The sequence below is a fragment of the Leucoraja erinacea genome, chromosome 2, assembly GCF_028641065.1.
Source record: "Leucoraja erinacea ecotype New England chromosome 2, Leri_hhj_1, whole genome shotgun sequence".
NCBI lineage: Eukaryota > Metazoa > Chordata > Chondrichthyes > Rajiformes > Rajidae > Leucoraja > Leucoraja erinaceus.
Window position 1 is genome coordinate 113154943 of NC_073378.1, and position 27699 is coordinate 113182641.

Here is a 27699-nt window from a genome sequence, read left to right on the forward strand (position 1 = left end):
AGCACCTCAGGAAGTGAAGCCTTTGAAGTCCTTTCTTGGCCGTCGCCGTGATGTTGACGGTCCAGGTCAGGTCGTGGCTGATGTTGACCCCGAGGTACCTGATGTTCTGCACAGCCTCCACTGTCTCGCCGTTGATGGTGATGGGCTGATGGACGAAGGTCTTCGGTCTCCTCCTGAAGTCCAGGATCATCTCCTTTGTTTTTGCTACTGAGGATCAGGTTGTTGAGGATCAGCTCACCAGGTTTCTCTACCTCTGTCCTGTAGGCGGCCTCGTTGTTACTCGTGATCCTGCCTACCACGATGGTGTCATCTGCAAACTTTAATATGGTGTTGGCCTCGTGGGTCGGTTTGCAGTCGAGAGTGTAGAGGGGAAGAGGAAGGGGCTCAACACACAGCCCTGTGGTGCACCGATGTTCAGGGTGATGCTGGAGGAGACCTGCCTCCCAATGCGCACAGTCTGTGGTCGGCCAGTGAGAAAGCCCAGGACCCAGCTGCTCAGGTGTGTGTTGAGGCCTAGGTGGTCCAGCTTGGTGACTAGTTTATGGGGGGGATGGTGTTAAAGGCGGAGCTATAATCTATGAATAGCATCCGCACATAACTGTCCCGCTGGTCAAGGTGTGTCAGGGTGAAGTGGAGGGCCAGTGGCATTGCGTCCTCCGTCGACCTGTTTGCCCTATAGGCAAATTGGTGGTGGTCTAAGGAGGGGGGGATGCTGTTCTTCAAATGTCCCAGTACCAGACGTTCGAAGCACTTCATCACCACCTGTGTCAGCGCCACTGGCCGATAGTCGTTGAGGGACCTGATGGCTGATTGTTTTGGCACAGGGATGATTGTGGCTGTCTTGAGGCATGTTGGGACGGAGGCCTGCAGCAGGGAGGTGTTAAACAGGTCCGTGAGCACCGCAGTCAGCTCCCCTGCGCAGTGCTTCAGAACCCGCCCTGGTACTCCGTCAGGTCCGGTGGCCTTGTTGGGGTTGATGTGCTGCAGGGTCCGTCTCACGTCGTGGGGGCTCAGAGTCAGCACCGGTGGTGTGGGGTCCCTGCTGTGCCCGTATGTTGTCACTGCTGTCGGTGCAATCAAACCTGGCAAAAAAACAGTTCAGGTCGTCAGGGAGGGATGAGCTTTGTGCGTGTGTGGAGCTGTTGTAGCCGGTGATGGTTCTGATGCCCTGCCACACGTGTCGAGAGTCTGAGCTGTTAAAATGCTCCTCGATACGCTTCGTGTAGCGATGCTTTGCTTCCCTGATGCCCTTCCTCAAACTGGACCTTGCTGTTCTGTAGGCCTCTGCATCACCTGAGTGGAAAGCTGCATCCCGGGCCTTCAGCAGACCAGTTGGGACCCTTCTTTAGACTTGGGAACTGAGAAGCGGTCGATGGGCTATCGGTACCTGAAATCTGGGTTGGGTCGGAACTGGGAGGTCAGGAACCGGAGTTGGAAGCCCCGAGGCACATGATGGAGGCGCAGGCAAGCACCGAGAAAACAAACGTGGCTGTGGACAGCGGTAGCTAGTCCGGGCTAAAACATGGTTGGAGAGCAGGAGAAATCACCGAAGGGGAGCAGTGAGAGAAACTCTTGCTGAACTCCCATCTGAGAGAGGACGAGAACTTCTTCAAAGTTGGCTTTCGCTTTCCTTGAGGAGCTTCTTAAGCTGATCCCTTTGTAACCAGTTTTGGCACATTCTTCAAATAGTGGTTCATTCCAAAACTAAAAGCACGTGGATTAACAACCTTGCAAGTTACTTTCACTTTCATTTTCACTTGGGAACAAGTGAGTTTAGAGAGAGCAAAACCAGCCGAGAAGCCATGGCAGAAGGGAGACAACAGGTACGCTGAAATGTGTTATAAAATGCTGCGGAATCTTCAATAGCTGACTAAAATAGAGGCTGGAGGATATGAGTGTTCTTATCCATCTTGTGCCCTTTCAAGACAAAAAGACTGAATCCTTAACTAATGTTGAATTTTATTTAATCACTGGGTTTTAAACATTTCTCTTCTACCCATTTTCTCTTTGAACTACTTTGAATGAGGGTGGTGCATCTTTAGAGTTGCTGCCATTCAGGCCAGAGAGGCCAGGATTTGATCTTGACTACGGGTGCTGTCTGTACGGAGTTTGTACGTTCTCCCTGTGCGTGGGTTTTCTCCGGGTGCTCCGGATGACTCTCACACCCGAGATGTGCGGGTTTGTAGGTTCATTGGCTTCAGTAAAATTGTAAATTGTCTCTCGTGTGTAGGATAGTGCTAGTGTACTTGGTGATGGCTGGTCGGCGCAGAACCGGTGGGCCGATGGGCCTGTTGCCACGCTGTATCTCTAAAGTAAACTAGGGATTGATGTGTCTAGAACTGAATGGGAGATGCAGAGAAAAATGATTAAGGGGAAAATAAACTTCCCTTAGAAAAACATAACTGTTGCCATCAAAGTTTAAAGCTTTCTCGGTATAATCTATACATTGTAGCGACGCCTGCTAGCGCACGCAGATATCGAACCCGGCTCGGGGGGGGCTGTTGATTTCGTGCGTTACTTCAGCGCTGACCACCGTTGTGGGCAGAGGTGTCTGATAAGCCTGTATGCTGCAACTTGAACTTTTGAATAAAGATCTGTTGAAAACTCCAGTAGTCGTTTCTCAGACCACTAAAACATTATAGTTTTGAAGCTGTAACAAGGTCAGGTAAAACTTCACCAGAGGGAAGAATCTAATTAGAGGGATTTTAATGTCTGGGTTTGATTTTGTGTTTGTTCCCCCCCCTTCTGGCCCATCCCCCTCCACCCCTCCTGTAGAAGTGTTATCTCACTCTGTTGGCTGGGACTTTCCGCTTGGGATTCCCCGTGCAGCACCCCAGTGAAAATGAAAGTTGCTGTTGATCTGAAGTTTCGGTAAACTATTGCACTTTGTTGTGAGTGATGCAGCTGGTAGAGCCGCTCCCTCGTAGCGTCAGACCCGGGTTCGCCCCTGACCTCGGGTGCTGTCTGTGGTGGTTTGCATATTCTCCCTGTGACTGCGTGGGAGTTCTTTTGGTTTCCTCCCACATCCCAGAGACAATAATAATAATAATACATTTTATTTGTATAGCGCTTTTCAAGGACTCAAAGTCGCTTTACATGGTGAGTCAAGAACAAAACAAAATAGAGCAATAAGACAGAGATGCAAAGGGGAGGGGGACATGGGACTAAAGGTATGCAGAGGTGAAGAGATGGGTCTTGAGGCGGGACTGGAAGATGGTGAGGGACTCAGAAGTTCGGATCAATTGTGGGAGGGAGTTCCAGAGCCTGGGAGCTGCCCTGGAGAAGGCTCCAAAAGTGCAGAGGTTGGATTTCAGAATGGAGAGGAGACCGGCTGATGTGGATCTGAGGGACCGTGAGGGTTGGTAGGGGGAGAGGAGGTCAGTGAGATAAGGGGGGGGCCAAGTGTTTGACGGCTTTGTAGGTGAGGACCAGGAGTTTGTAGATGATCCGGTGGGAAATGGGAAGCCAGTGAAGTTCTTTGAGGACTGGAGTGATGTGATGCCAGGATTTGGTGTGGGTGATGAGTCGGGTGGCTGCATTCTGGACCAGTTGGAGTCGGTTGATGATGCTGGAATTGATGCCAAGGAGAAGTGAGTTGCAATAGTCCAGTCGGGAGGGGATGAAGGCATGGATGAGTCTTTCAGCAGCGGGGGATGTGAGAGAGGGTCTGATTTTGGCGATGTTGCGGAGGTGAAAAAATGATGTTTTGACAGCATGGCGGATGTGAGGCTCAAGGGAGAGGGTTGAGTCAAATATCACGCCAAGGTTGCGGGCCTGAGGAGATGGGGAGACAGTGGTGCCGTCAATAGTGAGAGTGGGGTTATTAATTTTGGTAAGTGTTGATTTGGAGCCAATGAGGAGAAATTCTGTTTTGTTACTGTTTCATTTAAGGAAGTTGAGTTGCATCCAAGATTTGATGGCTGATAGGCAGGAGTTGATATGGGAGAGAGGGGGGTGGTGGGGTGGACTTGGTGCTGAGATAGATCTGCGTGTCATCAGCATAGCAATGGAAGTCCAGTTTGAAGTGACGGAGTATATGACCAAGGGGGAGGATGTAGATGATGAAGAGGAAGGGACCGAGAACAGAGCCTTGGGGAACGCCTTGAGTGACTGTGGCTGTAGCAGAGGTGTGGTTGTGGAGAGAGATGAAGTGGGATCTGTTGGAAAGGTAGGAACGGAGCCAGCTGAGTGCAGAACCATCAATGCCGAGGTCTTTAAGTCTGGTGAGCAGGATGTTATGGTTCACGGTATCGAAGGCTGCACTCAGGTCGAGGAGGTTGAGGATGTTGAGGGAACCAGTGTCAGCAGAGGTGAGAAGGTCGTTGAGGACTTTGATGAGAGCAGAGACGTGCGGGTCTGTAGGCTAATTGGCCTCTACAAATTTCCTTCTGGTGTGTAGGATGTGGATGAGAAAGTGGAATAATTTAGTGTGAACATGTGATTAATGGTCGGTGTGGACCTGGTGGGCGGAAGGGTCACTTTCCATATTGCATCACTGGTGGAATTTGTTCATCCAGAGGGACTTTCCCCGGATGCTCTGATTCAGTATAGGATTAGTTTAAATGGATACTTGATGGTAGGTGTAGACTCGATGGACCAAAGAGCCTGACTCTACGAGCAAAAAACAGTGCTGGAGGAACACAGCAGGTCAAGCAACATTTTGGATCGGGACCCTTCTTCAGACTGAATTTATAATTCTGCAATCCACTGGTAATGAAAATACTGAAAGAAATAATGTTCTCAACAAAGTCAGCACTTTGCTAATAATATAGAACAAGGAACTGTAAATGCTGATTTACACACACAGAGTAACTCAGTGGGTCAGGCAGCATATCTCGACAACATGAATAGGCAACGTTTTGGGTCGGAAAAAGACTGCATTCACTCTCATGATTTTATACACCTCTCTAAGATCACCCCTCAGCCTCCTGCGTTCCAAGGACTAAAGCCCTAGCCTGACCAATCTCTCTCTATAGCTCAGGTCTTCATGTTTTAAATGGCCCATTACACAATGTTAGACTCCTTGAGTCTGAAGAAGTGTCCTGATCTGAATTGTTCTCCAAAGATGCTGCCTGACCCGCTGAGTTACTACAGCATATTGTGTCCTTCTCCGCATGATGGGTGGTGCCGTCAGCAATGGCAGCCTCGCCTACAGTCTGTCTGTCTTTTCATCTTTTTTGTTATTTTTAGTGTCTTTTAAAAAGCATGTGTTAATGTTCTCTGGTTTGTTTTATGTTGGGTTTGGGGGAGACTTTTTTCAATCTCTTACTTTGACGGAGATGCGATTATTTTCCGTATCATATCTCCGGTCGCTCTGCAGCCTAACAGCATGGAGCTGGCGGCCTTGCTTGAGACTGACTTTGAGCTCCACCATGGGGCCGTGGACTTACCATCAGAGCCTGCGATCCCTTGCCTGGGATCGACGTTCCAACCGTGGCCTGTGAATATCAACATCGAGGAACTCGTAGTCTCGGGTAGAGACTAATGCCGGGAAGCCCCAAGCCACAGAAGGTTCGGCCAGCCCCGACTCGGGAGTCAGATCATCTGGCGCGGGGAGCTGAGGCCCCCATGATGTGGGAACTTGGTCGCCCCAATGCTGAGGGCTCGACCGCCGGCTGCGGGGCCCAAGATCGCCCCGACAACGGAAAGTTCGAGTGCCCCGACCACGGGAAAACAACGAAGGGAAGAAGATTGAACTTTTTTTGCCTTCCATCACAGTGAGGAATGTGGGGGAATCGCTGTGGTGGATGTTCATGTTAAAAATGTATTTGGGTGTCTGGTTGATCTTTATTGGTATGCCTGTACGGCAATCTAAATTTCGCTGTACAAATGTAAAGGGCCTGTCCCACGAGCATGCGACTCCATGCGGCAAGCGCGACCTAACGTGGTTGCTTGAGCCGTACGGCTTCACGGGGCCGGTCCCACTTCGATTGCTGGAGCCGTATGGAGTTGTGCGGAGTTGGTCCCGACATCGCGCGGGGCTCCGAAAAACTGACCGTGTTCACAAATTCTGCGCGGCAACGGCCTGCCGGCCCACAGCCGCCTCGACGGGCGTGCGCAACGTCTTGACGCCGTACTTCCGCGCGAACTTCCCGCGGACTTTGCTCGAACTTCATGTCACTCACTCGACCTCGCGCGGCCCCCGGTTCCGGTTTGGTCGCGCTTGCCGCATGCAGGCGCATGCTGGTGGGACCGGCCCTGTACGGGGATCACTCGGTGGGACAGGCGCATGCTGTACGGGGATCACTCGACCTCCACGCGGCCCCCGCTTCCGGTTTGGTCGCGTTTGCCGCATGCAGGTCACATGCTCATGGGACAGGCCCTTAACAATAAACTGACCTTGAAGCCTTGATGATTGTTTATGCTCTTCCATCACTGCAGGAGATAGAAGCTGGTGAGATGATGGTTTCCCCAGAGAGTGTCGACGTCAGCTCTGAAGATCTCCTGCTTAGCATTCAGTTACCACAGCAACCTCAGGTAAGATTAGTTCTGAAGCTCTTGGCCTCTGCCCCAGGATTACTCCATCTGAAACACCAGTATAAGATCATCCCTCATCCTCCTGCGCTCCATGGAATAAAGTCCTAGTCCGCCATCCATTTGCATGGCGCCAGAGTGTGGCCACTACATGCTGGTCGCAGAGGGAGATTTACTATCTGCTACCTTCACTGTGGGCCGAAGGGCCTGTTCCTGCACTTCAGTCAAGAGAGTTTAATTGTCATTGCAAAGGTACCGACAATGGAACAATGTAATTCTTGCAGTAGCAAAACAGGTTGTAAATAAACAGTGCACACAGATATCGTACAATAAACAAAAATTTAAATAATTTAATAACTAAAATACTAGTGCAAAAAAAACAAAGTAGTTAGTGCAACTAAAGACATCGTTAAGGTTAGTGTTGTGTGGTGGTCAAAAGCCTGATAGTTGTTGGAAAGAAACTGTTCTTGACCATGGTTTTCAGACTCTTGTACCACGATGAGTCTACACCTTCCACCTGATTGTAGGAGTGAGATGAGAGCATGACCAGGAGATACTGTGGGTTCCTGATGGTACTCATGACCTTTGTATTGTACTATATTGGACATAGAACTGTGCTGTTCTACGTTTCCTGTTCTATTGGTTAAATCAGATTTACTTTCCAGGGAGAAAAGAAAATCAAGATCAAGATCTCTGGAGATGCTACGGGGTCACATCTGTGTGATGAGTAAGTAATGGGTCATCTCCAGTAATGAGGTGGGCAAATGCATTCCTCTGCAGTGGATTTCTGTGCCACCTAATGCTTCCCACAGCTGTCTGTGCTAATAGCGAATGCTGTGCCGATTTATTGCATTGATTGATTTGTAACAAGCTGAATTACGCATTTCAGAATCATGAACCGTTTACAGAATACCAAAAGGGAGAATGTGCAGTTGATTTTCAAAGGGAAGGACCTGAATTTGAGTAAGTACTAATTCCAGTTGCCTTATCAGTTTGAAGAAGGGTCCCGACCTGAAGGGTCCATCACCTATCCTTGTTCTCCAGGTATGCTGCCTGACCCACTGTGTTACTCCAGCGCTTTGTGTCCTGCCTTATCTCATAAATCTTTACAGTGTAATAGTGCACAGTGGTGCAGCTGGTGGAGCTGCTGCCTCACAGCATCAGAGACCCGGGTCTGATCCTGACCTCGGACACTCTCTGTGTGGAGTTTGCACGGTCTCCCTGTAACTACGTGAGTTTCCTCCAGGTGCTGTGGTTTTCTCTCGCATCCCAAAGACGTGCAGGTTTGAAATTACCCCTAGTGTGTAGGGAGTGGAATAACATAGAACCGATGTGAATTGGTGATCGATGGTTAGCATGCACCCGGTCCTGTTCTCATGCTGCTTCTTTCAATCAATTAATCTCATCCTAAAAACGTGCTGGTTTGTAAGTTAAGCGATATCTGTAAATTGCCCCTAGTATACATGAGAGTGGATGAGAAAGTGGAATAACATAGAACTAGTGTGAATGGGTGATCAATGTTTAACGTGGGCCTGAGGGCCTGTCTCACCCACAATGTCTGTGCCGAACATGATGCTAAGTTAATGAATGAATGAATGAGACTTTTGTACTGTACTGTCACATGTATCTAGGTGCAATTAAATTATTTGCTTTGCTTACATTACACAAGTATGCAAAGGATCGCCACGTATAGGGCACCAACAAGGTTACAAAAGTATTCATTATAGTCCTGATGTCATTATGATGTCATTCTAGTCTTTGTTCTCGGCGCTCCCCCAATCCTGTTGACCGTACCTATGCCGGTGACATTGGGTGTGTGGGTATGGGTGCAGTCAGTGACATTGTGGGGTGGGGTATAGTGTGGGTACAGTCAGTGACATTGTCTACCGGGGGTTTGTGTTCCCGTTGACATTAGGTGGGGTGGGTACAGTGTGACGTGGAGGTGGGTACACTCGGTCACATTGGGCGGGCAGGGTGGTTGCTCTCAGTGACATTGGGTGGGCGGGGAGGGGTACAGTGTGACGTGGGGGTGGGTACACATAGTCACAGTGGGCGGGGTGGGGGGTTCCCGTTGACATTGGGTGGGCGGGGCCAGAGGCGGACACAACTGGCGATTGACACCGTGGGTAGCACGTATCAGTGTTGCCCATCAATGGTCTACCCCTTCCTCATGGCCCTTTAACAACACTTCCATTGACTCTCTCCAGCCAAGACCCTCCGTGAACAAAACGTGAAGGACAAGGGGGTCGTTCGGTTCATTCAGATCAATCAGGGTGAAAGAAGGCAGATGGATCTGACATCCAGGATTATGAAAGGGGCAGAAATACTGGCAAAGCGAGGTCAGTACAACTGGTTCCTCCATTTACAACATGCATTCACCGGTTGCACCCATCCACCATGAACATACTAATAATTAAACACCTCGAATGAGGATGTTGCCAGGGGACAAGTGCCTGAGCTATCAGGAGAGGTTGAGCAGGCTAGGAGGGGTGAGGGGTGATCTTATAGAGGTGCACAAAATCATGAAAGCCACTAGCACAGAGGAAAGACTTCCATCAGCATTCTGCACATTGGGTTAGGGCATCACAGAAACTTTACAAGCCAGATGGAAGCAGAAAAAGAAAGACAATCTATAGAGAGGTTAAGTAAAATTAGAAGAATTTTAGGGAGGGGATCCCGGAAGTGAAGGCTCCTGAATTTCTGAAGGTTGAGGAGCAGGTTGGTGTCGTCATTGCTGAAAATGCAAGCTGGTTACACTGGGAACATAAGTTTCACATTTGCCATGGAGTTATTCACTAACTCATTTTTTAAGACACAAGGAACTCAGATGCTGGTCTCCAAAAAAGGGCAGAAAGTGCTGGAGGTACTCAGTGGGTCAGGCAGCCTCTGCGGAAGACACAGTGAGGCAACGCTCCAGATAGGCTCCCTTCTCATTTCTGATCTTTCTTTCAGGTGAACATTTTGAAGAGAAATACTTAAACACTACAAACCACAGAGTTGAAAATATTGATCTAGCTGAAGGTGAAAAAGTGGTGAGTATTTCAAGCTTGAAAAGGTGCACCGAAGATTTACGAGGATGTTGCCAGTTCTCGAGGGCCTGAGCTGTAGGGAGAGGTTGAGCAGGCTGGGACTCTTCATGCAGCGCAGGAGGATGAGGGGTGATCCATAGAGGTGTACAAATTCACGTGGGGAAGAGATCAGGTAAATGCACAGTGAAGGGGGAATCGAGAGCCAGAGGACATGGGTTTAAAGCAAGGGGGGGGGGGGGAATATTTAATAGGAATCTGAGGGATAACTTTTTGTACACAAAGAGTGATGTTTGTATGGAACGAGCTGCCAGAGGAGGTAGTTGAGAAATAGAAAGCAGGTACTAATGCAGCATTTAAGAAACATTTAGACGGGTACATGGATAGAAACATAGAACATAGGTGCAGGAGTAGAGGCCATTCGGCCCTTCGAGCCTGCACCATTCGCCATTCAATATGATCATGGCTGATCATCCAACTCAGTATCCTGTATCTGCCTTCTCTCCATACCCCCTGATCCCTTTAGCCACAAGGGCCACATCTAACTCCCTCTTAAATATAGCCAATGAACTGGCCTCAACTACCTTCTGTGGCAGAGAATTCCACAGATTCACCTCTCTGTGTGTGAAAAATGTTTTTCTCATCTCGGTCCTAAAATATTTCCCCCTTATCCTTAAACTGTGACCCCTTGTTCTGGACTTCCCCAACATCGGGAACAATCTTCCTGCATCTAGCCTGTCCAACCCCTTAAGAATTTCGTACGTTTCTATAAGATCCCCCCTCATTCTTCTAAATTCTAGCGAGTACAAGCCGAGTCTATCCAGATAAAATAGGTCTAGAGGGTTATGGCCAAACACAGGCAGGTGGGACTGATGTAGATGGGACATGTTGGGCAGTTTGGGCAAGTTGTGCCGAAGGGCCTGTTTCCATGCTGTGTGACTTTTTTCTACGACTATTTCTGCAAGCAGATATTAAATCATCTCAGAACTCCTAATCTGTTGGCTTTTATTAGGAATTAAAGAAGCTGCTTAAATGCTCCCACTGAGTTTTCTTTTGGGCGTTCACATGATATTGCTTAGCGGAAAGCAGAAACTTGAGCGTGAACGATAGATTGTCTCCTCAGCGCACTACGGAAGGTGTCTTGTACTGAAGGTGCTGCACCTTTGAACAAGAATGTTAAAATGAAGTACAAGTTAAGAAGCGGCACAGTGACACAGCGGTAGAGTTGCAGCCGTACAGCGCCAGAGACCCAGGTCTATATGGAGTTTGCACGTTCTTCCTGTGACCAAGTGGGTTATCCACAGGTGCTCTGGTTTCCTCCTACATTCTAAAGATGTAAAGTCACTAGCGCAGAGGAAAGACTTCCATCAGCATTCCGCACATTGGATTAAGGTATCACAGATACTTTACAAGTCAGATGGAAGCAGAAAACTCTGTCAATTCTAAATTGTCCCTAGTGTGTAGTATCATGTTAGTGTTCGGGGTGGTCACTGGCCGGCACAGACTCGGTGGGACAAAGGGCCTGTTTCCACTCTGTATCTCTAAAGTCTTGACCCACTGGTGAAATGTTCTTGTCTTGGCTCCAATGTCATCAGACTGTCTGTAAAACCTTTTCTCTGGACTGAGGGGAGACCGGATAGAAGTATATAACCATATAACCATATAACAATTACTGCACGGAAACAGGCCATCTCGGCCCTACAAGTCCGTGTCGAACAAAATTTTTTTTTCCCCTTAGTCCCACCTGCCTGCACTCATACCATAACCCTCCATTCCCTTCTCATCCATATGCCTATCCAATTTATTTTTAAATGATACCAATGAACCTGCCTCCACCACTTCCACTGGAAGCTCATTCCACACCGCTACCACTCTCTGAGAAAAGAAGTTCCCCCTCATATTACCCCTAAACTTCTGTCCCTTAATTCTGAAGTCATGTCCTCTTGTTTGAATCTTCCCTATTCTCAAAGGGAAAAGCTTGTCCACATCAACTCTGTCTATCCCTCTCATCATTTTAAAGACCTCTATCAAGTCCCCCCTTAACCTTCTGCGCTCCAGAGAATAAAGACCTAACTTATTCAACCTATCTCTGTAACTTAGTTGTTGAAACCCAGGCAACATTCTAGTAAATCTCCTCTGTACTCTCTCTATTTTGTTGACATCCTTCCTATAATTGGGCGACCAAAATTGTACACCATACTCCAGATTTGGTCTCACCAATGCCTTGTACAATTTTAACATTACATCCCAGCTTCTATACTCAATGCTCTGATTTATAAAGGCTAGCATACCAAAAGCTTTCTTTACCACCCTATCTATATGAGATTTCACCTTCAAGGAACTATGCACGGTTATACCCAGATCCCTCTGTTTAACTGTATTCTTCAATTCCCTACCATTTACCATGTACGTCCTATTTTGATTTGTCCTGCCAAGGTGTAGCACCTCACATTTATCAGCATTAAACTCCATCTGCCATCTTTCAGCCCATTTTTCAAAATGGCCTAAATCACTCTGTAGACTTTGGAAATCCTCTTCATTATCCACAACACCCCCTATCTTGGTATCATCTGCATACTTACTAATCCAATTTACCACACCTTCATCCAGATCATTGTTGTACATGACAAACAACAAAGGGCCCAACACAGATCCCTGAGGCACCCCACTAGTCACCTGCCTCCAACCCGATAAACAGCCATCCACCATTACCCTCTGGCTTCTCCCATTCAGCCACTGTTGAATCCATCTTGCTATTCCTGCATTTATACCCAACAGTTGAACCTTCTTAACCAACCTTCCATGAGGGACCTTGTCAAAGGCCTTACTAAAGTCCATATAGACAACATCCCACTGCTTTACCCTCGTCAATTTCCCTAGTAACCTCTTCAAAAAATTCAAGAAGATTAGTCAAACATGACCTTCCAGGCACAAATCCATGTTGACTGTTCCTAATCAGACCCTGTTTATCTAGATGCTTATATATATTATCTCTAAGTATCTTTTCCATTAATTAATAAAATGACGAGAGGCAGAGATAGAGTTAGAGTGTTTCTCTCAGGGTAGAAGATGCGATTGATGCGAGGGGGCGATCGCTGGACGGTGCAGACTTAATAGGAATCCGAAGGGTCCGTTTTGACGTTGTATCTCTAAAGTCTATAGTCTAAAGTCTAATAACAGAGGGGAAGAGAGTGTTATTATCTCTTCCACAGCCAACAATGAGCTAATGTGTGTTCCACCAGGTGGCGCCAGCAATGGCTGCCTCGCCAACCGTCTGTTTGTCCCTTCCTTCTTTGTGTTTTAATAATATGTGTTAAATGTATGTTTTTAATGTTCTTTAGCTTGTTTTATGGGGCGGGGTGGGGTGGGGGGGGGGGGGGGGGGGTTTAGGGGAAACTTTTTCAAATCTCTTACCTCGACGGAGATGCGATTTTCTTCCGTATGGTATTTCTGCGGCCTAACGTCGAGGAGCTGGACGGCCTTTGGTGGAGACCGGTTTTTAGAGCTCCACCGCGGGCAGCCTACGGGACTTTAACGATACGATACGGTTTATTTGTCACATTGCACATAAGTGCAAGTGAAATGAATATGCCAGCAGTGGTACAATGATAAAGAACACACACAAAAACACAATAAAAATTTAACACAAACATCCACCACAGCATTCATCACTGTGGTGGAAGGCACACAATTTGGCCAGTCCTCCTCCATTTTCCCCCGCGCAACATTGTGGAGGCTGCGATCACTTTGCCTGGGATCGTCCACTGAGCTCCATCCATGGGTGCTTGCGGACTTAACATCACGGAGCTCGCCGTTTCTGGTTAGAGACCAACTTCGGGAACTCCAAGCCGCAGGAGCTTCGATCGCCCCAACTGCGGGAGAATAAAGAGGAAGAAGATTGAACTATTTGCCTTACATCACAGTGAGGAATGTGGGGAATCTGCTGTGGTGGACATTGATGTTAACTTTTATGTAGTTGCGTGTCTTGTTGCTTTTTATTTCGTATGGCTGTAAACATCACCTATTCCTTTGCTCCAGAGATGCTGCTTGACCCTCTGAGTTATTCCAGCATTTTGTATCTATCATAGAAACATAGAAAATAGGCGCAGGAGTAGGCCCTTCAAGCCAGCACCGCCATTCAATATGATCATGGCAGATCATCCAAAATCAGTACCTTGTTCCCGCTTTCCCCCCCATATCCCTAAATTCTTTTATCCCTCTATCTAACTCTCTTGTAAACATCCAGTGAACCGGCCTCCACTGCCTTCTGTAGCAGAGAATTCCACAGATTCACAACTCTCTGGGTGAAACAGTTTTTCCTCATCTCAGTCCTAAATGGCCTACCCCTTATTCTTAAACTGTGACCCCTGGTTCTGGACTCCCCCAACATCAGGAACATTTTTCCTGCATCTAGCGTGTCCAATCCCTTAAGAATTTTATATGTTTCCACAAGATACCCTCTCATCCTTCTAAATTCCAGTGCATACAAGCCCAGTCGACCCATTCTTTCATTATATGTCTGTCCCGCCATCCTGGGGATTAACCTGGTGAACCTAAGCTGCACTCCCTCAATAGCAATAATGTCCTTCCTCGAATTAGGAGACCAAAACTGCACACAATACTCCAGGTGCAGTCTCACCAGGGCCCTGTATAACTGCAGAAGGACCTCTTTGCTCCTAAACTCAGAAAGCTGGAGATGTTACATTTAATTCCCTCGTCTAAATCGTTAATATATATTACAAATAACCAGCACGAGCCTTGCGGCACCCCACTAGTCACTGCCTGCCATTCTGAAAAGGACCCGTTAATTCCTACTATTTGCTTCCTGTCTGCCAATCAGTTCTCTATCCAATACCCTACCCCCAATACCATGTGCTCGAATTTTGTACACTAATCTCTTGTATGGGACTTTGTCAAAGGCTTTTTGAAAGTCCAGATACACCACATCCACTGGCTCTCCCTTATGCATTCTACTTGTTACATCCTCAAAAAATTCCACAAGATTAGTCAAGCATGATTTCCCCTTCATAAATCCAATCCTTCATAAACCATCATCTTAGATCTTGTGCTCTGGAGTTGGATTCCACAACCTGGCACAGCAGCGCAGCAGGTAGAGCCGCTGCCTCACAGTGCCAGAGACCCAGGTTCAATCCTGACCTTGGGTGTCGTCTGTGTGTGGAGTTTGCATGTTCTCTCAGTGACTGCGCAGGTTTCCTCCGGGTGCTCTGGTTTCCTCTCACATCCCAAAGACGTGCGGGTATGTCGGTTAAATGACCTCTGTAAATTACCTCTAGTGTGTCGGGGGAATGGATGAGAAAATGGGATACCATAGAATTAGTGTGAGCGGTTGATTGATAGTCACCATGGACTCGGTGGGCCGAAGGGCCTGTTTTCGTGCTGAGTCTCTAAAACATATTATTTTGCAGACAGATTTCCCATGTTTGCTCACTTGCCCTTTGCGTTTATTTGGTGGCAGGTTTTTCTAACGGCCTTGATTCTGCATGAGGTTGCCCGATGGAATATGAAGAGGAAGGATTATAGACAAGCACTGATGTTCCTGGAATATGCCGAGAATTATTTCAGGTAATCAAGTTTGCATTTTTACGTCTTTTATCATGCTTATGCCCCAAAGTAGTTAATTACAGTTCTAATTTAAGTTAATCACATTGTGTCTTTACAGCATCTAATATATGTACATTGCAGCTAAGAGTAAGCTGTACCACTTTCAACCTAATTAAAGGAAAATGATTAAAATTAAATTTATGCGGCACAGAGCCGCTGCCTCAATGCCAGAGACCCGCGTTCGATCTTGACCTCGGGTGCTGTCTGAGTGGAGTGTGCACGGTCACCCTGTTATCATGTAGGTTCCCTCCAGTGCTCCAGTTTCTTCCCATATCCAAAGATATACAGGTTTGTAGGTTAATTGGCATCTGCAAATTTGCCCCTAATGTCAAGGGAGTGGATGAGAAAGTAGGGTAACATAGAACTAGGGTAAACGGGTGATCGATGGTTGACGTGGACATGGTAGGCTGAAGAACCTGTTTCTATGCGGTATCTCTAAACTAAATTTACTAAACTAAAGGTTTTGCATTTGAACACTCAAAGCATCTGCAACAAGGTAGATCAACAAATTATGCAAATGGTGATAAATGTGTTTGATATGGAAATATATAAACAGGCCTTGATAGAGTAGAAACAAAGAACTACAGGTGCTGGTTAATACACAAAAGTGCTGGAGTAACTCAGCAGGTCAGGCAGCATCTCTGGAAAGCATGGATAGGTGGCGTTTCGGGTTGGGATGAAGAAGTCTGAAGAAGGCTCTTGACCTGAAACGCCCCCTGAAATGTTATCCAGAGATGCTACCTGACCTGGAGTTACTCCAGCTCTTTGAGTCCTCTTGATAAAGTAGTTTCCTTTTGAGATACAGGCTCTTTGACCCACCGAGTTCACGCCGACCAGCGATCCCCGCAAACTAACACTATTATAGACACACTCGGAACAATTTACAATTTTACCAAGTCATTAACCTCCAAATCTGTACGTCTTTGGAATGTGGGAGGAAACTGGCGCACCCGGGGGAAACCCTCATGGTCATACAGGGCGTACGTAAAACTTCGTACAGACAGCACCCGTAGTCAGGATCCAATCCGGATCTCTGGCGCTGTAAGGCAGCAACTCTATCACTGTGCCGCCCCATTGAACATATGATAATTGAACACTTAACTTGACACTTGACTTCAGATTAAATACACAACTGCATTGGTGTGTATTTAACCATTATTACAGCAACTCTACCGCTGCGCCACTGTGCGCGCTTGATGTGGAGTTAAGGTTGAGCACAAGAATGTCACCAATGCAGGGATCGGCTACTTAAAGCTAATTGATTGTTAGGTGCAGAAAGCATAGCTGTGATATTCAATACCTCATGTCTGGCTGTACTAAGGAAGGGATGCAGCCTAGTTTCAGTAGAAAATGGATTAGTGGAGATGATTGATGGGATGAAAAGGGTTAAGGAGCAGGTAGTGGAAATGCTTTCACACAAAGGTAGAGTTGCTGCCTTACAGCGCCAGAGACCCAGGATCGATGCTCTGTGCGGATTTTATATGTTCTCTCTGTGACCGTGTGGGTTTTCTCCAGGTGCTCCAGTTCCCTCCCACACTCCAAAGTCATGCAGGTTTGTGGGCGAATCGGCTTTGGTAAAATATTGCCTCTAGTGTGTAGGATAGAACCAGTGATCCTTGGTCAGCGTGGACTCGATGGGCCGATGGGTCTGTTTCCACGCTGATTCTCTAAAGTGTAAACAGGTAACTTAGAACAAAAGCCGAGAGGGCTGAAGGCACAACTATTAACATTGGAGTGACAACAGTCGGCCAAATTCAAGAGACTAGCATCCAGCGAGAAAATTCAGTCGTCCTTTAAATATAAAGTGGGGTTGAATTCAATTTAAACTAACCTTCCATACAAAGCAGGACCTGGTTCTGAAGTGCTGGGGTGGTTGGGATGACCCTTTCCTGCATTGGTTTAATGCGTTTGTCCATTTTTACAGGCAATGTAGCCAGGAGCTGTTCAACAGTGTTGACAACTACGGAGTGCTGAATCTAGACATTACCTGGTGCTACCTGCAGCTGCAAGACATTCAGCGCCTCGTGGAGGCCAGGGAAAGATTAGAAAATGCTGAGAAGTACTTCAATCAATGCTTTGGAAAAAATCAGCAACGTCTTAAAGAACTGGAGGTTGGTTGTTTTTATTCCTACGAGCAAGGTCGCAGTCTTTATTTTGTATGTCATCATGCTTTTGGGCAATGGCCTCTGGTGAGGCAAGCATTTACTACCCATCCCCACTTGCCCTTGATTGGGTGGTGCTGGCCCGACATCTTGAACTAAGGTGGTCAACATGGGCGGTCAGAAAGTCGTCAACAAAGATAGACACAAGGTGCTGGAGCAACAGAGCAGGTCAGGCAGCATCTCAGGAGAAAATGGATGGGTAACGTTTTGGGTTTGGATCCTTCTTCGGACTGGGCAGTGTTCACCACTTTTCACAATCTTCTTTGTTCCTCGGTGTTCGAGTTGCCGAACCCGGCCCATGATGCAACCAGTCATTGTGCTCTCAACTGTACACCTGGAGAAGTTCATAAGGTCATAAGGGATAAAGTAGAATTAGACCATTCGGCCCATCAAGTCTACTCTCCGATTCAAACGTGGCTGATCTGTCTCTCCCTCCTAACCCCATTCTCCTGCCTTCTCCCCATAACCTCTGACATCTGTACTGATCAAGAATCTATCTCTGCCTTCAAAATATCCACTGACTTGGCCTTCACAGCCTTATGTGGCAAAGAATTCCACAGATTCGCCACTCTCTGACTAAATAAATGTCTCCTCATCTCCTCTTTGATAGAACATCCTTTAATTCTGAGACTATGACCTCTAGTCCTAGACTCTCCCACTTAGTAGAGACATCCTCTCCACATCCACTCTATTCAATGGTTTCACTATTCTGTATGTTTCAATGAGGTCCCCCCTCATTCTTCAAGTTCAAGAGGGTATTCACTGACATATGGAATCTCCTCAATCTTCTAAGTAAGTAGAGGGGTTGATGGGCTTTCTTTATGACTGCATCAGTGTGCTGGGTCCAGGCCAGGTCTTGTGAGATATGCTCGCCCAGGAATTTAAACGTTTTGATTCTCTCCACCACCGTCCTGTCAATGAAGACATGTTTGTGGACCCTAGACCTTCCCCTTCTAGAGTCAACAACCAGTTCCTTGGTTTGACTGGAAACTAAACTCGGGAATACTTTGCTTTCTCTCCACAGGACAGGAGTGGGAGACACCGTATACTGTTCCTACGTCTTCAGGTTAGCTGGGGAGTTTGGTTCTTCCTTAACCAAAAGCTGGATCAATCCAGGGAGGGCTTTTGTAAGGTAAAGTATTTAGGTTCAATTAACTATATGTGGCTTCAGGCATTGTCCTCAATTATCTCCATTCCTGAAGCCAGTGGCACTTTGTGTCTAAGGAAGGGGATAGGGGCATGGGAAGTTGATGTCACTCAATCCACACAAAGTGCTGGTGTAAGGAGCGGGTCGGGATGGGTGACGTTTTGGATTAGCATGGAGTCTGAAGACCTGAAACATCACCCATTCTTCTTCTCCAGAGATACTGCCTGACCCGTTGAGTTACTCCAGCACTTTGTGTCAATTTTTGATTTGTTTAGTGTCGGATTAGTGTAAATTGTAGGATGTTTTTTAAATATGACATGGCTGATCATCCAACTCATATCCCGTACCCTGCCTTTGCTCCAGACCTCTGATCCCTCGTGCCACAAGGGCCACGTCTAACCCCTCTTGGCCGCAACATACCCTCTGTGCAGAGAGTTCGAGATTTCCTCTGTGTTACAAAAAAGTTCCTCCTCACTTCCCCAACACGGAAACAATGTAAGTGTAATTGTAGGTGTAAGTGTAATTGGTGTAATTTGTAGGTAGTGTAAACAGCAAAGACTCAGTGGTCCAAAGGGCCGGCTTCCATGCTCTCCCTATCTATCTAAATCTATAAGCGGATTATCACTGGGCAATGATGGAAACAACTTTTTACCACTAGTCCAGGGGAAAAGATGCACAGCTGATTAGCATTTGTTTTGGGAATTTCGACGTTGATAGTGCAACCCATCATCCTCAGGATTGCAAAGTAATTTGGATGCTTGAGTCTGCCCATTTTTCACGCGTCTGGCGTCAGTCTGTAGTTCCGCACACTGGGATAGTTGTTTATTCTTCTACCTTTAGGCAGAGGAGCTGTTGGATCAGTTGCAGGTGGATGACCTCTCAGTGACTGAGCTCGTGCATCAAGGTTGCACCACCAGGGAGGCACGATTAGGTCTGCGGGCTTCTGACGGCAACATCGGGGAAGCCAAGTCATACATTGAAGAGAAGAGGCAGGTCAGTGTGTCTAACAAGGGGCATCAGTCTTACCATCCGAAAGTGAGCTATCTGTGGGTGGAGTTTGCACGTTCTCCCTGTGACCACGTGGGTTTCCACCGGGTGCTCCGGTTTCCTCCAACATCACAAAGACGTGCGGGGTTTGTAAGTTAATCGCTCTCTGTAAATTGCCCTTAGTGTTTGGGGAGTGGATGTGAAAGTGGACTAACTTGGAACTCATATGGTCTTTAGACTTTAACTTCAGAGATGCAGCGCGGAAACAAGCCTATCGGCCCATCAAGTCTGCGCCGTCCACCGGTCTCCCCGTACACTAGCACTATCCTACACACTTAGAACAATTCACAATTTTACCAAAGCCTAATTAACCTACAAACCTGCACGTCTTTGGAATGTGGGTGGAAACTGGAGCGCCCTGAGGAAACAGAGAGGACGTACAAACTCCGTCGAACATGGGTCTCTGACGCTGTAAGGCAGCAACTCTACAGCTGTACACTTCTGGAAAGTGTGCTGGCTGTGCAGAGTTTGCACGTTTCCCCTCTAACCCCGTGGGTTTTCTCTGTTTGTTTGGGTTTCCTGCCACATCCCAAAGACGTGCGGGTTTGCAGCTTAATTGGCCTCTGTAAAATTGCCCCATGTGTGTAGAGAGTGAATGTGAAAGTGCGATAACTTAGAACTCATAGAGTCATATAGTGTGGAAACAGGCCCTTCGGCCCAATTTGCCCATGCCATCCAATCTGCCCAATCTACACTAGTCCCACCTGCCTGCGTTTGGCCCATATGCCTTTTAACCTATCCTATCCCTGTACCTGTCCATATGTTTTTAAAACTAGTGTAAATGGGTAATCAATGGTCAGCGTGGACTCGCTGGGTCGATGGTCCGGTTTCCATGCTGTATGTTTCAATTCAATTCAATCCATTTTTAACAAAAGATTTCTGAAGTCTATCCTTCAGGAAACTAACTACTGATCCTCACTGGTGTTAGTGGGAGGCCACCATCAAATTTTCCACATCAGCGGCCCATTATTACAAGTAACCAATGGTCTGAAACAATAATCCATTCGCACCCTCACCCCTCTGCCTTATTCCATTGCCCCATTCACATATTCAATTGCATCTTTTTCCAAAATTTAGCTACTTCTCTCTTGAAAAATGTTCCAGATTCCAATTCCTTTTTGTGCTTAGTGTTCCATATATTGGTTTATTATTATTGTCCTGTTTCTCTCCCCCCCCCCCCCCCCCCCCCCCCCCCCCCCCCCCCATTATCCTACCCCTCTTCCACACCCCCTCTCTCTCCCATGTTCCCTTCCACCCATTTCTCTCCCTCCAATTATACAGTACAATCCTCTTCTTAGTTTTGTTGAGTTGAGTTGAGTTTTGAGATACAGCTCGGAAACAGGCCCATGGGACCACGGAGTCTGCATTGACCAGCAATCCCCGCGCATTAACACTATTCTACACACACCCGAGTGACAATTTATAATTGTACCGAGCTAATTAGCCAACAAACCTGTGCCACCTGTGGAAGGAAACTGGAGAAAACTCACGCAGTTCACAGGAAGAATGTACAAACTCCATACAGACAGCACCCGTAGTCAGGATCGAACCGGTGTTTCTGGAACTGTAGGCAGCACATCTACTGCTGCGCCACCGTCTCTTTATTTGCCCCCCTTTTGTCTCCTTTTCATTTCTAGCCTTTGTCACTTACTCCACCCACCTTCCAATCAAACCTCTCTCATCCGTACCCACCGATCACTTGCCGGGCTTGGTCCTGACCCCACCTCTCTTTTCCAGCTTTCTCCTCCCTCTACCACAATCAGTCAGAAGCAAAGAGACTTGGTCAGAAGAAGGGTCCCAACCTGAATCGTCGCCTGTCTCTGCCCTCCAGGTTTGCTGCCTGACGTGCTGAGATACTCCAGCACTTTGTTTTGCTCAAAATTCCAGCACCTGCAGTTCCTTGGGGCTCCAGTGTAAAACAGACCACCATATAACCATATAACAATTACAGCACGGAAACAGGCCATCTCAGCCCTACAAGTCCGTGCCGAACAACTTTTTTCCCTTAGTCCCACCTGCCTGCACTCATACCATAACCCTCCATCCCCTTCTCATCCATATGCCTATCCAATTTATTTTTAAATGATACTAATGAACCTGCCTCCACCACTTCCACTGGAAGCTCATTCCACACCGCTACCACTCTCTGAGTAAGAAGTTCCCCCTGCACTCATACCATAACCCTCCATTCCCTTCTCATCCATATGCCTATCCAATTTATTTTTAAATGATACTAACGAACCTGCCTCCACCACTTCCACTGGAAGCTCATTCCACACCGCTACCACTCTCTGAGTAAAGAAGTTCCCCCTCATGTTACCCCTAAACTCCTGTCCCTTAATTCTGAAGTCATGTCCTCTTGTTTGAACACACAAGTTGAATCACACATGAGTACATTAAGTAATGCAAATGAAAAAATAACCAGACTGCAGAATACAGCATTACAGCTAAAGAGAAAGTGCAGATAAAAAGACAATGTACAAGGGCTGCTTGGTAGATGGGAAGATCGGGAATGTGTCCTTGCTTCTGACAGATCCATCCATTGATCGGATAACATTGGGGAAGAAGCGGTTCTTGAATCTGGTGGTAGTCAAATGTCTCAAAAACCTGTCCATAAAATTAACCTAATCCTCTTAAAGAACATGCTGGAAACACACAACAGGTCAGGCAGCATCTGTGGAGAAAGAAACAAGGATAATGCTTCGTCAGAATTAAAGAATGGTGTCAGTTACAGACCCACCAAAAGACTTTATCAAAACCTTTCGTCTTCATTTCAACCACTTTCAACCTTACCTGTGCTCATAAATGTTTTTTCTCAGCTCACCTTCATTTATGCCTTTCGAATAAATCTGTTTCAAGTTCTTCTATACACTCTCCAGAGTCTTAATATACTTAGTTTAGTTGAATGTCACAATTCCTTGTGTCTACTTTTTTGTAATTCTCATTTCCTAATTTTAAGCAGCAAAAGGCAGCGGCACAGAGAAGAAGGGAAACGGTGCACAGGCCGATAGGTGAAGGCCATTCAGATGACACTTGCTCTGAGAGGAACGGGACATCTGATCAGATAAACCAGGTGAAGTAAAAGTACTGGAGGAGACACAGTAAAAGCTAACACATCACATGCCGGAGCTGGTCAAATGCCAGGTTAAGAGTGTTTGATTGTCATATCTTCAATGGTCAGTGGCCGAGCATTGAGGGTGTCACGGTGGTGCAGCTGTAGAGTGGCTGCCTCACAGCACCAGAGACCCGGGTTCCATGCTTACTATGGGAGCTGTCTATACTGAGTTTGTACATTTTCCCTGTGACTGCAGGTGCTCCGGTTCCCTCCCTCACTCCAAAGACGTACAAGTTTGTAGGTTAATTGGCTTTGGTAAAATTGTAAATTGTCCCTAGTGTGTAGGATTGTGCTAGTGTACAGGGTGATCGCTGGTCAGCATGTACTCGGTGGGCCCGCTTCCAAACTAACAACGTTTCTCTAAACTAAACTAAACTTATCTAATGACTAATGGTGCATTATTGTCACTTCTGCAAATGTACGGTGAAATTCATTCCTTACATACAGTTCAGTAAAGTATTGTCACACCAAAGCACCATCCTGGATTAGCAAAGTGTACTGAAATGGTCAAATGAGACTGCACGCAAGAGGCACAGGGTTTGGGCGACATTTTCAAAGTCCAGTCCACGCTCCAGATCTTGTGAGCGGGGCCCGATCCAAGCGAGCCCCAGGCTGCTGCAGGGCCTCCAGCTATTGCTTTCCATGGACGTTGCATTCTGACTAGCGAACTCGTGTCCAGGACAAGTGGCTGGTCCAGCTGGTGTAGGTCTTATTATTTAGTTTATTTTATTTTAGAGATACAGCATAGAAATACTGAGTCCACACTGACCAGCGATCACCCATACACTAGTTCTATCCTACACTCTATGGCCGACTTACAGAGGCCAATTAACCTATAAACCTACACGTCTTTGGGATGTGGGGGGAAGCCGGAGCGCCTGGAGGAAACCCACAGGGAGAACGTGCAAACTCCACACAGACAGCTCCCGAGGTTAGGACCTAACCCAGGTACCTGGCGCCGTGAGGCAGCGGCTCTACCGCTGCACCACTAGGTGTGGTAAACAGTTACGAACACGGCATAAACAAGAGCAAGCTTCAGTCTCCCACCTAATGGGCAGCATCTCATGACAAGACAAGTCGAGTACGTGAAAACAAGAAAGCAACAGTGGCTTACATTAAGTAAATACTCTAAGCCTCTCTGTCTCCTGTTAATGATCAGGTGGCGCAGATCAATAGCAATTCTTCACCAGCTGCTGGATCACTACAGCCTCCGAATGGTGAAACCTCGTCTCCCAGCTCAACACCAGCCACGTCTGCATCAACAGGTAAGGGAACCAAGTGAACAGTCACAGTGATTGAGAGTCACTGAGTCAAGTGGTCACACAATGCAGAAATCTGGCCTTCATACCTTGCCAATCTTTTTTTACCCGTCTATACTAATCCCATTTGCCTACATTAGCACCAATTCTTTCATTCCCTTGCCTAATTAAATGTCCATCTAAATTCCTCTTAAATATAGTGATGGCAGCCAATGCCACCGCCTCCTCAGGCAGCAGGTTCCCGATAGCAACCACTCTGTGTAAGAAAACGTTCTCAGATCCCCTTCGAAATTCCTCCTCCTCCATTTCTTTTGAGTGTCCCTGTATTCTGCAACTATGCCCTGAGTTCCTGTTACTCCCACTAGGGGGGGAGCATGCTCTCATCATCCACCCTGACAATCCCCGTCACTTTCTAACACCTTTCAATAACATCATCTCTCATTCTTCTAAACTCCAATTAGTATTGTCCCAACCTGTTCAGCTTCCCTTTGTATGTCAACCCTTTCTATAGGAGAGGCGTGTCATAGTCATACATTGTGGAAACAGGCTGTTCGGCCCAACTTGCCCACACCGACCAACATGTGCCCCATCCACACCAATGTTTGTGCCTTCCACCACAGTGATGAATGCTGTGGTGGATGTTTGTGTACATTTTTATTGTGTATTGTGTGTTCTTTTTTATTGTACCGCTGCTGGCAAATTCATTTCACTTGCACTTTATGTGTAACTGACGAATAAAACTTGATTGATTGATGACCAGTCCCACTTACCAGCGTTTGGCCCATATGCCTCTAAACCTGTACTACCTTTGTACCTGTCTAAATGTCTCTTAAACATTGCAAAAGCACCTGCCTTAACTACCTCCTCCAGCAGCTCGTTCCATACACCCACCACCCTTTGTTTGAAAATGTTACTCCTCAGGTGCCTATTAAATCTTCCCCCCTTCACCTTCAACCTATGTCCTCTGGTTCTCGATTCCCCTACTCTGGCCAGGAGACTGCATTTACCCGAACTATTCCTATCATGATTTTGTACATCTCTACAAGATCACCCTCATCCTCCTGTGCTCCAAGGAGTCCCAGCCTGCCCAACATCTCCCTATAGCTCAGTCCCTCGAGTTCGAGCAACATCCTCGTAAATCTTCTCTGCACCCTTTCCAGCTTGTATTTGTACTTGTACTCGCCGCTCACACTTCCTCTGGTAGCTCGTTCCATGAGCGATGAGTGACCTCTGCACATTCTTCCCTGGAGGCAGCACTGCCCTTTGCAGTCTCACTAGCAGTCTCTCACATGGCACCTCACCTGTGGCTAATGGAGATGCAACAATCTGCACTCTTGCTTCCCTCAGCATCTTGGGATCGATCTCATCAGGCCCTGGAGATTTCTTCGCCTGGCTTTGATGTATTTATTTCCTAACTATCAGGTGCCCAAAGCAATCGTGAGGACGATGAATTACTGAGAGAAATCCTGACCTACCTGCCTAATGATATTGATGACTACATCGACATGTCCCTGGAGGAAGAGGAAGTCATCGTCCGTCAGTACAAGTCCAACCTCCATTAGAAGACTGTCTGAGGCACAGCCTGACCCAGGGAATGGTGCACCAGCTGTAGGTTTACCAGATGCCAATCAAAGCCCCGCTCGCTGCGCAATGGAATGCAACAGCAAGTGAAGATCTACAAACTCACACAGTAGTGACATTTACTTTATTCAACAATATTTTATTTGTCACATGTGCAACTGCACAGTGAAATTACTTTTGCATATTTACACATGCGGGCGCCACCATATGTTGGTGCCATTTCCATAGTCCAAATTCCAGTCCGCCCGCAGCAGAGCGGTCTACCGGAGCGGAGCGGCTCCCGATCCAGGTAAGGCCCAGGTTCCTGCAGAGCCTCCCTCCATCACCCACGATCAGCTCAGGCCTGCAAAACTACATCCCTCTCCTCTCCCGGCCACCTTTGTGTCCCGGGGGCGCCCCCTGCAGCCGACCTTGAAGACGTTGGAGGCATTACCCTGGTTCACCCTCCCACCAGCCCTTGCCCTTCGGGTCCGTCATCTCCAAGTCAAGTCAAGTCAACTTTATTTGTCACATACACATACAAGATGTACAGTGAAATGAAAGTGGCAGTGCTTGTGGGATTGTGTAAATCTACAGAACAGAATAGAACAGAATCAGTATTTACATGTTAGAAAAAAAACAATTGTGAAAAGACACAACACAACAGTAAATTACTGCTCCAGCAGCTCCCTTCCTGTTCCACGGCCCGCCAAGCCTTCGAGTCGGGTCCTCCGTGGCTTCCCAGTTCCGCAGCCCCAGTCTTTGTGCATTCAAGTGCAATCCCAACAGGAGGGATGATACAGACCTTCAGGGACATGATGTGGGGGTCTCACCAGTGTGTGTGATCCAACTGATGTGATTGGGAAATGTGTATCAAGGAATAAAGACTTAGCCTCTCATTCTCTCTTTTTGTGTTAGATTTCCATCATTAGCTACAAATCTTGAAGTATATAAATGCATTGCATGCAGCAGTAGTATGGGTGTTTATGTTGCTCGGCCAGTAATTCAAAAGTCTGGGCTAGTGATCCAGGAATAAGGATTTAATATAAGTGATAGGAAGCTTAATTCAGTTCATTATGAGCGGCATTGATAAGGTAGGCAGCCAAAACCTTTTTCCCCTAAGTGAATGTCAAAAGACCAGTGAGCATAGCTTTAAGATCAGAGGAGGAAAGTTTAAAGATGTGTGGGGCCAGTTTTTACACAGAACGTGGTGGGTGCCTGGAACGTGATGCCAGGGATGGTGGTGGTGGAGGCAGATATTATAGTGGTGTTTTAAGAGACTTTTAGATAGGCATATGGATATACAGAGGATGGAGGACATGCAGGCAGTGGAGATTAGTTCAACTTGGCACTGACGTTGTTGACCTATCCCTGTGTTGTGCTGTAATATGTCCTTTGTCTAACATCCCAAGAATGATTAAATAAACAAATTCCCTTTCTTAAAGTCTTTGTGAATGTTTCTCGATGTAAATGACAATCTCACATTTTCGACTCAACTCAACTCTCGGATATTTTCCCGAGAATGAATCGATGGTCACAGAGCTCACTCCAGTTCAAATCTGACACGTATTTGAAGCAAACCCCCAGCAAGAGATGTGAGGCCACTGCAGTCTGCGACAGTCAGTCAATGAACACAACACAGCCTTGGTCACAACAGAACTAATATTGATGCAATAGTGAGCAGTGGGGAAGGTTAGGATTACAAGGTCTAGAATAACTGGAAGGAGGCAAAGGATTTGCGGATGGCATTTAACTCGGATAAGTGCAAAATGATACATAGTAGTATGTTAAACTCGGACAGGACTAGCACAGTAAATGGCAGGACCTTAGTGTTGTGGAACAGAGACCTCGGGGTACAGGAACATATTTCCCTGAAAGTGGTGAAGAAGGCATTGGCATGCTTGCCTTCCTTTGTCAGGGCATTGAGTACAAGGATTGGGGCTTCATGTTGCAACTGCACATGATGTTGGAGAGATCGAAGATAGACACACAGTGCTGGAGTAACTCAGCGGGTCAGACAGCATCTCCGGAGAGAAGAAATGGGTGACGTTTTGGGCTGAGACCCTTCTTCAGACTCTGCTCTAGGTCTGAAGAAGGAGCTCGACCCGAAACATCACCTATTGCTTTTTCTTCCAGAGATGTTGCCTGACCCAGTTGAGTTACTCCAGAATTTTGTGTCTGTCTTTGGTGTAAACCTGCATCTACAGTACCTTCCTTAACACATGTTGGTGAGATCACTTGGAGTATTGTGTGCAGTTATCGAGTCATGGAGCTTTACAGCTCGGCC

At 47.0% G+C, this 27699-nt stretch overlaps 1 protein-coding gene across 3 annotated transcripts; it reads left to right on the forward strand.

The window, feature by feature from the left end:
* The first annotated feature begins 531 nt into the window (after positions 1-531).
* LOC129714335 (NEDD8 ultimate buster 1-like) lies at positions 532-27016 on the forward strand. Of its 3 annotated transcripts, none has more exons than XM_055663882.1 (13): positions 534-1823; positions 6382-6477; positions 7140-7201; positions 7364-7437; positions 8682-8813; positions 9427-9506; positions 14977-15083; positions 17047-17233; positions 18309-18416; positions 19272-19424; positions 22438-22551; positions 23753-23858; positions 25275-27014. In XM_055663882.1, the coding sequence occupies exons 1-13, from the start codon at positions 1803-1805 to the stop codon at positions 25412-25414; spliced, it is 1380 nt and encodes a 459-aa protein (XP_055519857.1). In that variant the 5' UTR covers positions 534-1802; the 3' UTR covers positions 25415-27014. The 3 variants fall into 3 exon arrangements, with proteins under 3 accessions (XP_055519872.1, XP_055519857.1, XP_055519865.1); XM_055663890.1 differs by having other exon boundaries at positions 535-1823; positions 22441-22551; positions 25275-27012; XM_055663897.1 differs by lacking the exon at positions 8682-8813 and having other exon boundaries at positions 532-1823; positions 25275-27016.
* The last annotated feature ends 683 nt before the right edge of the window (positions 27017-27699 follow it).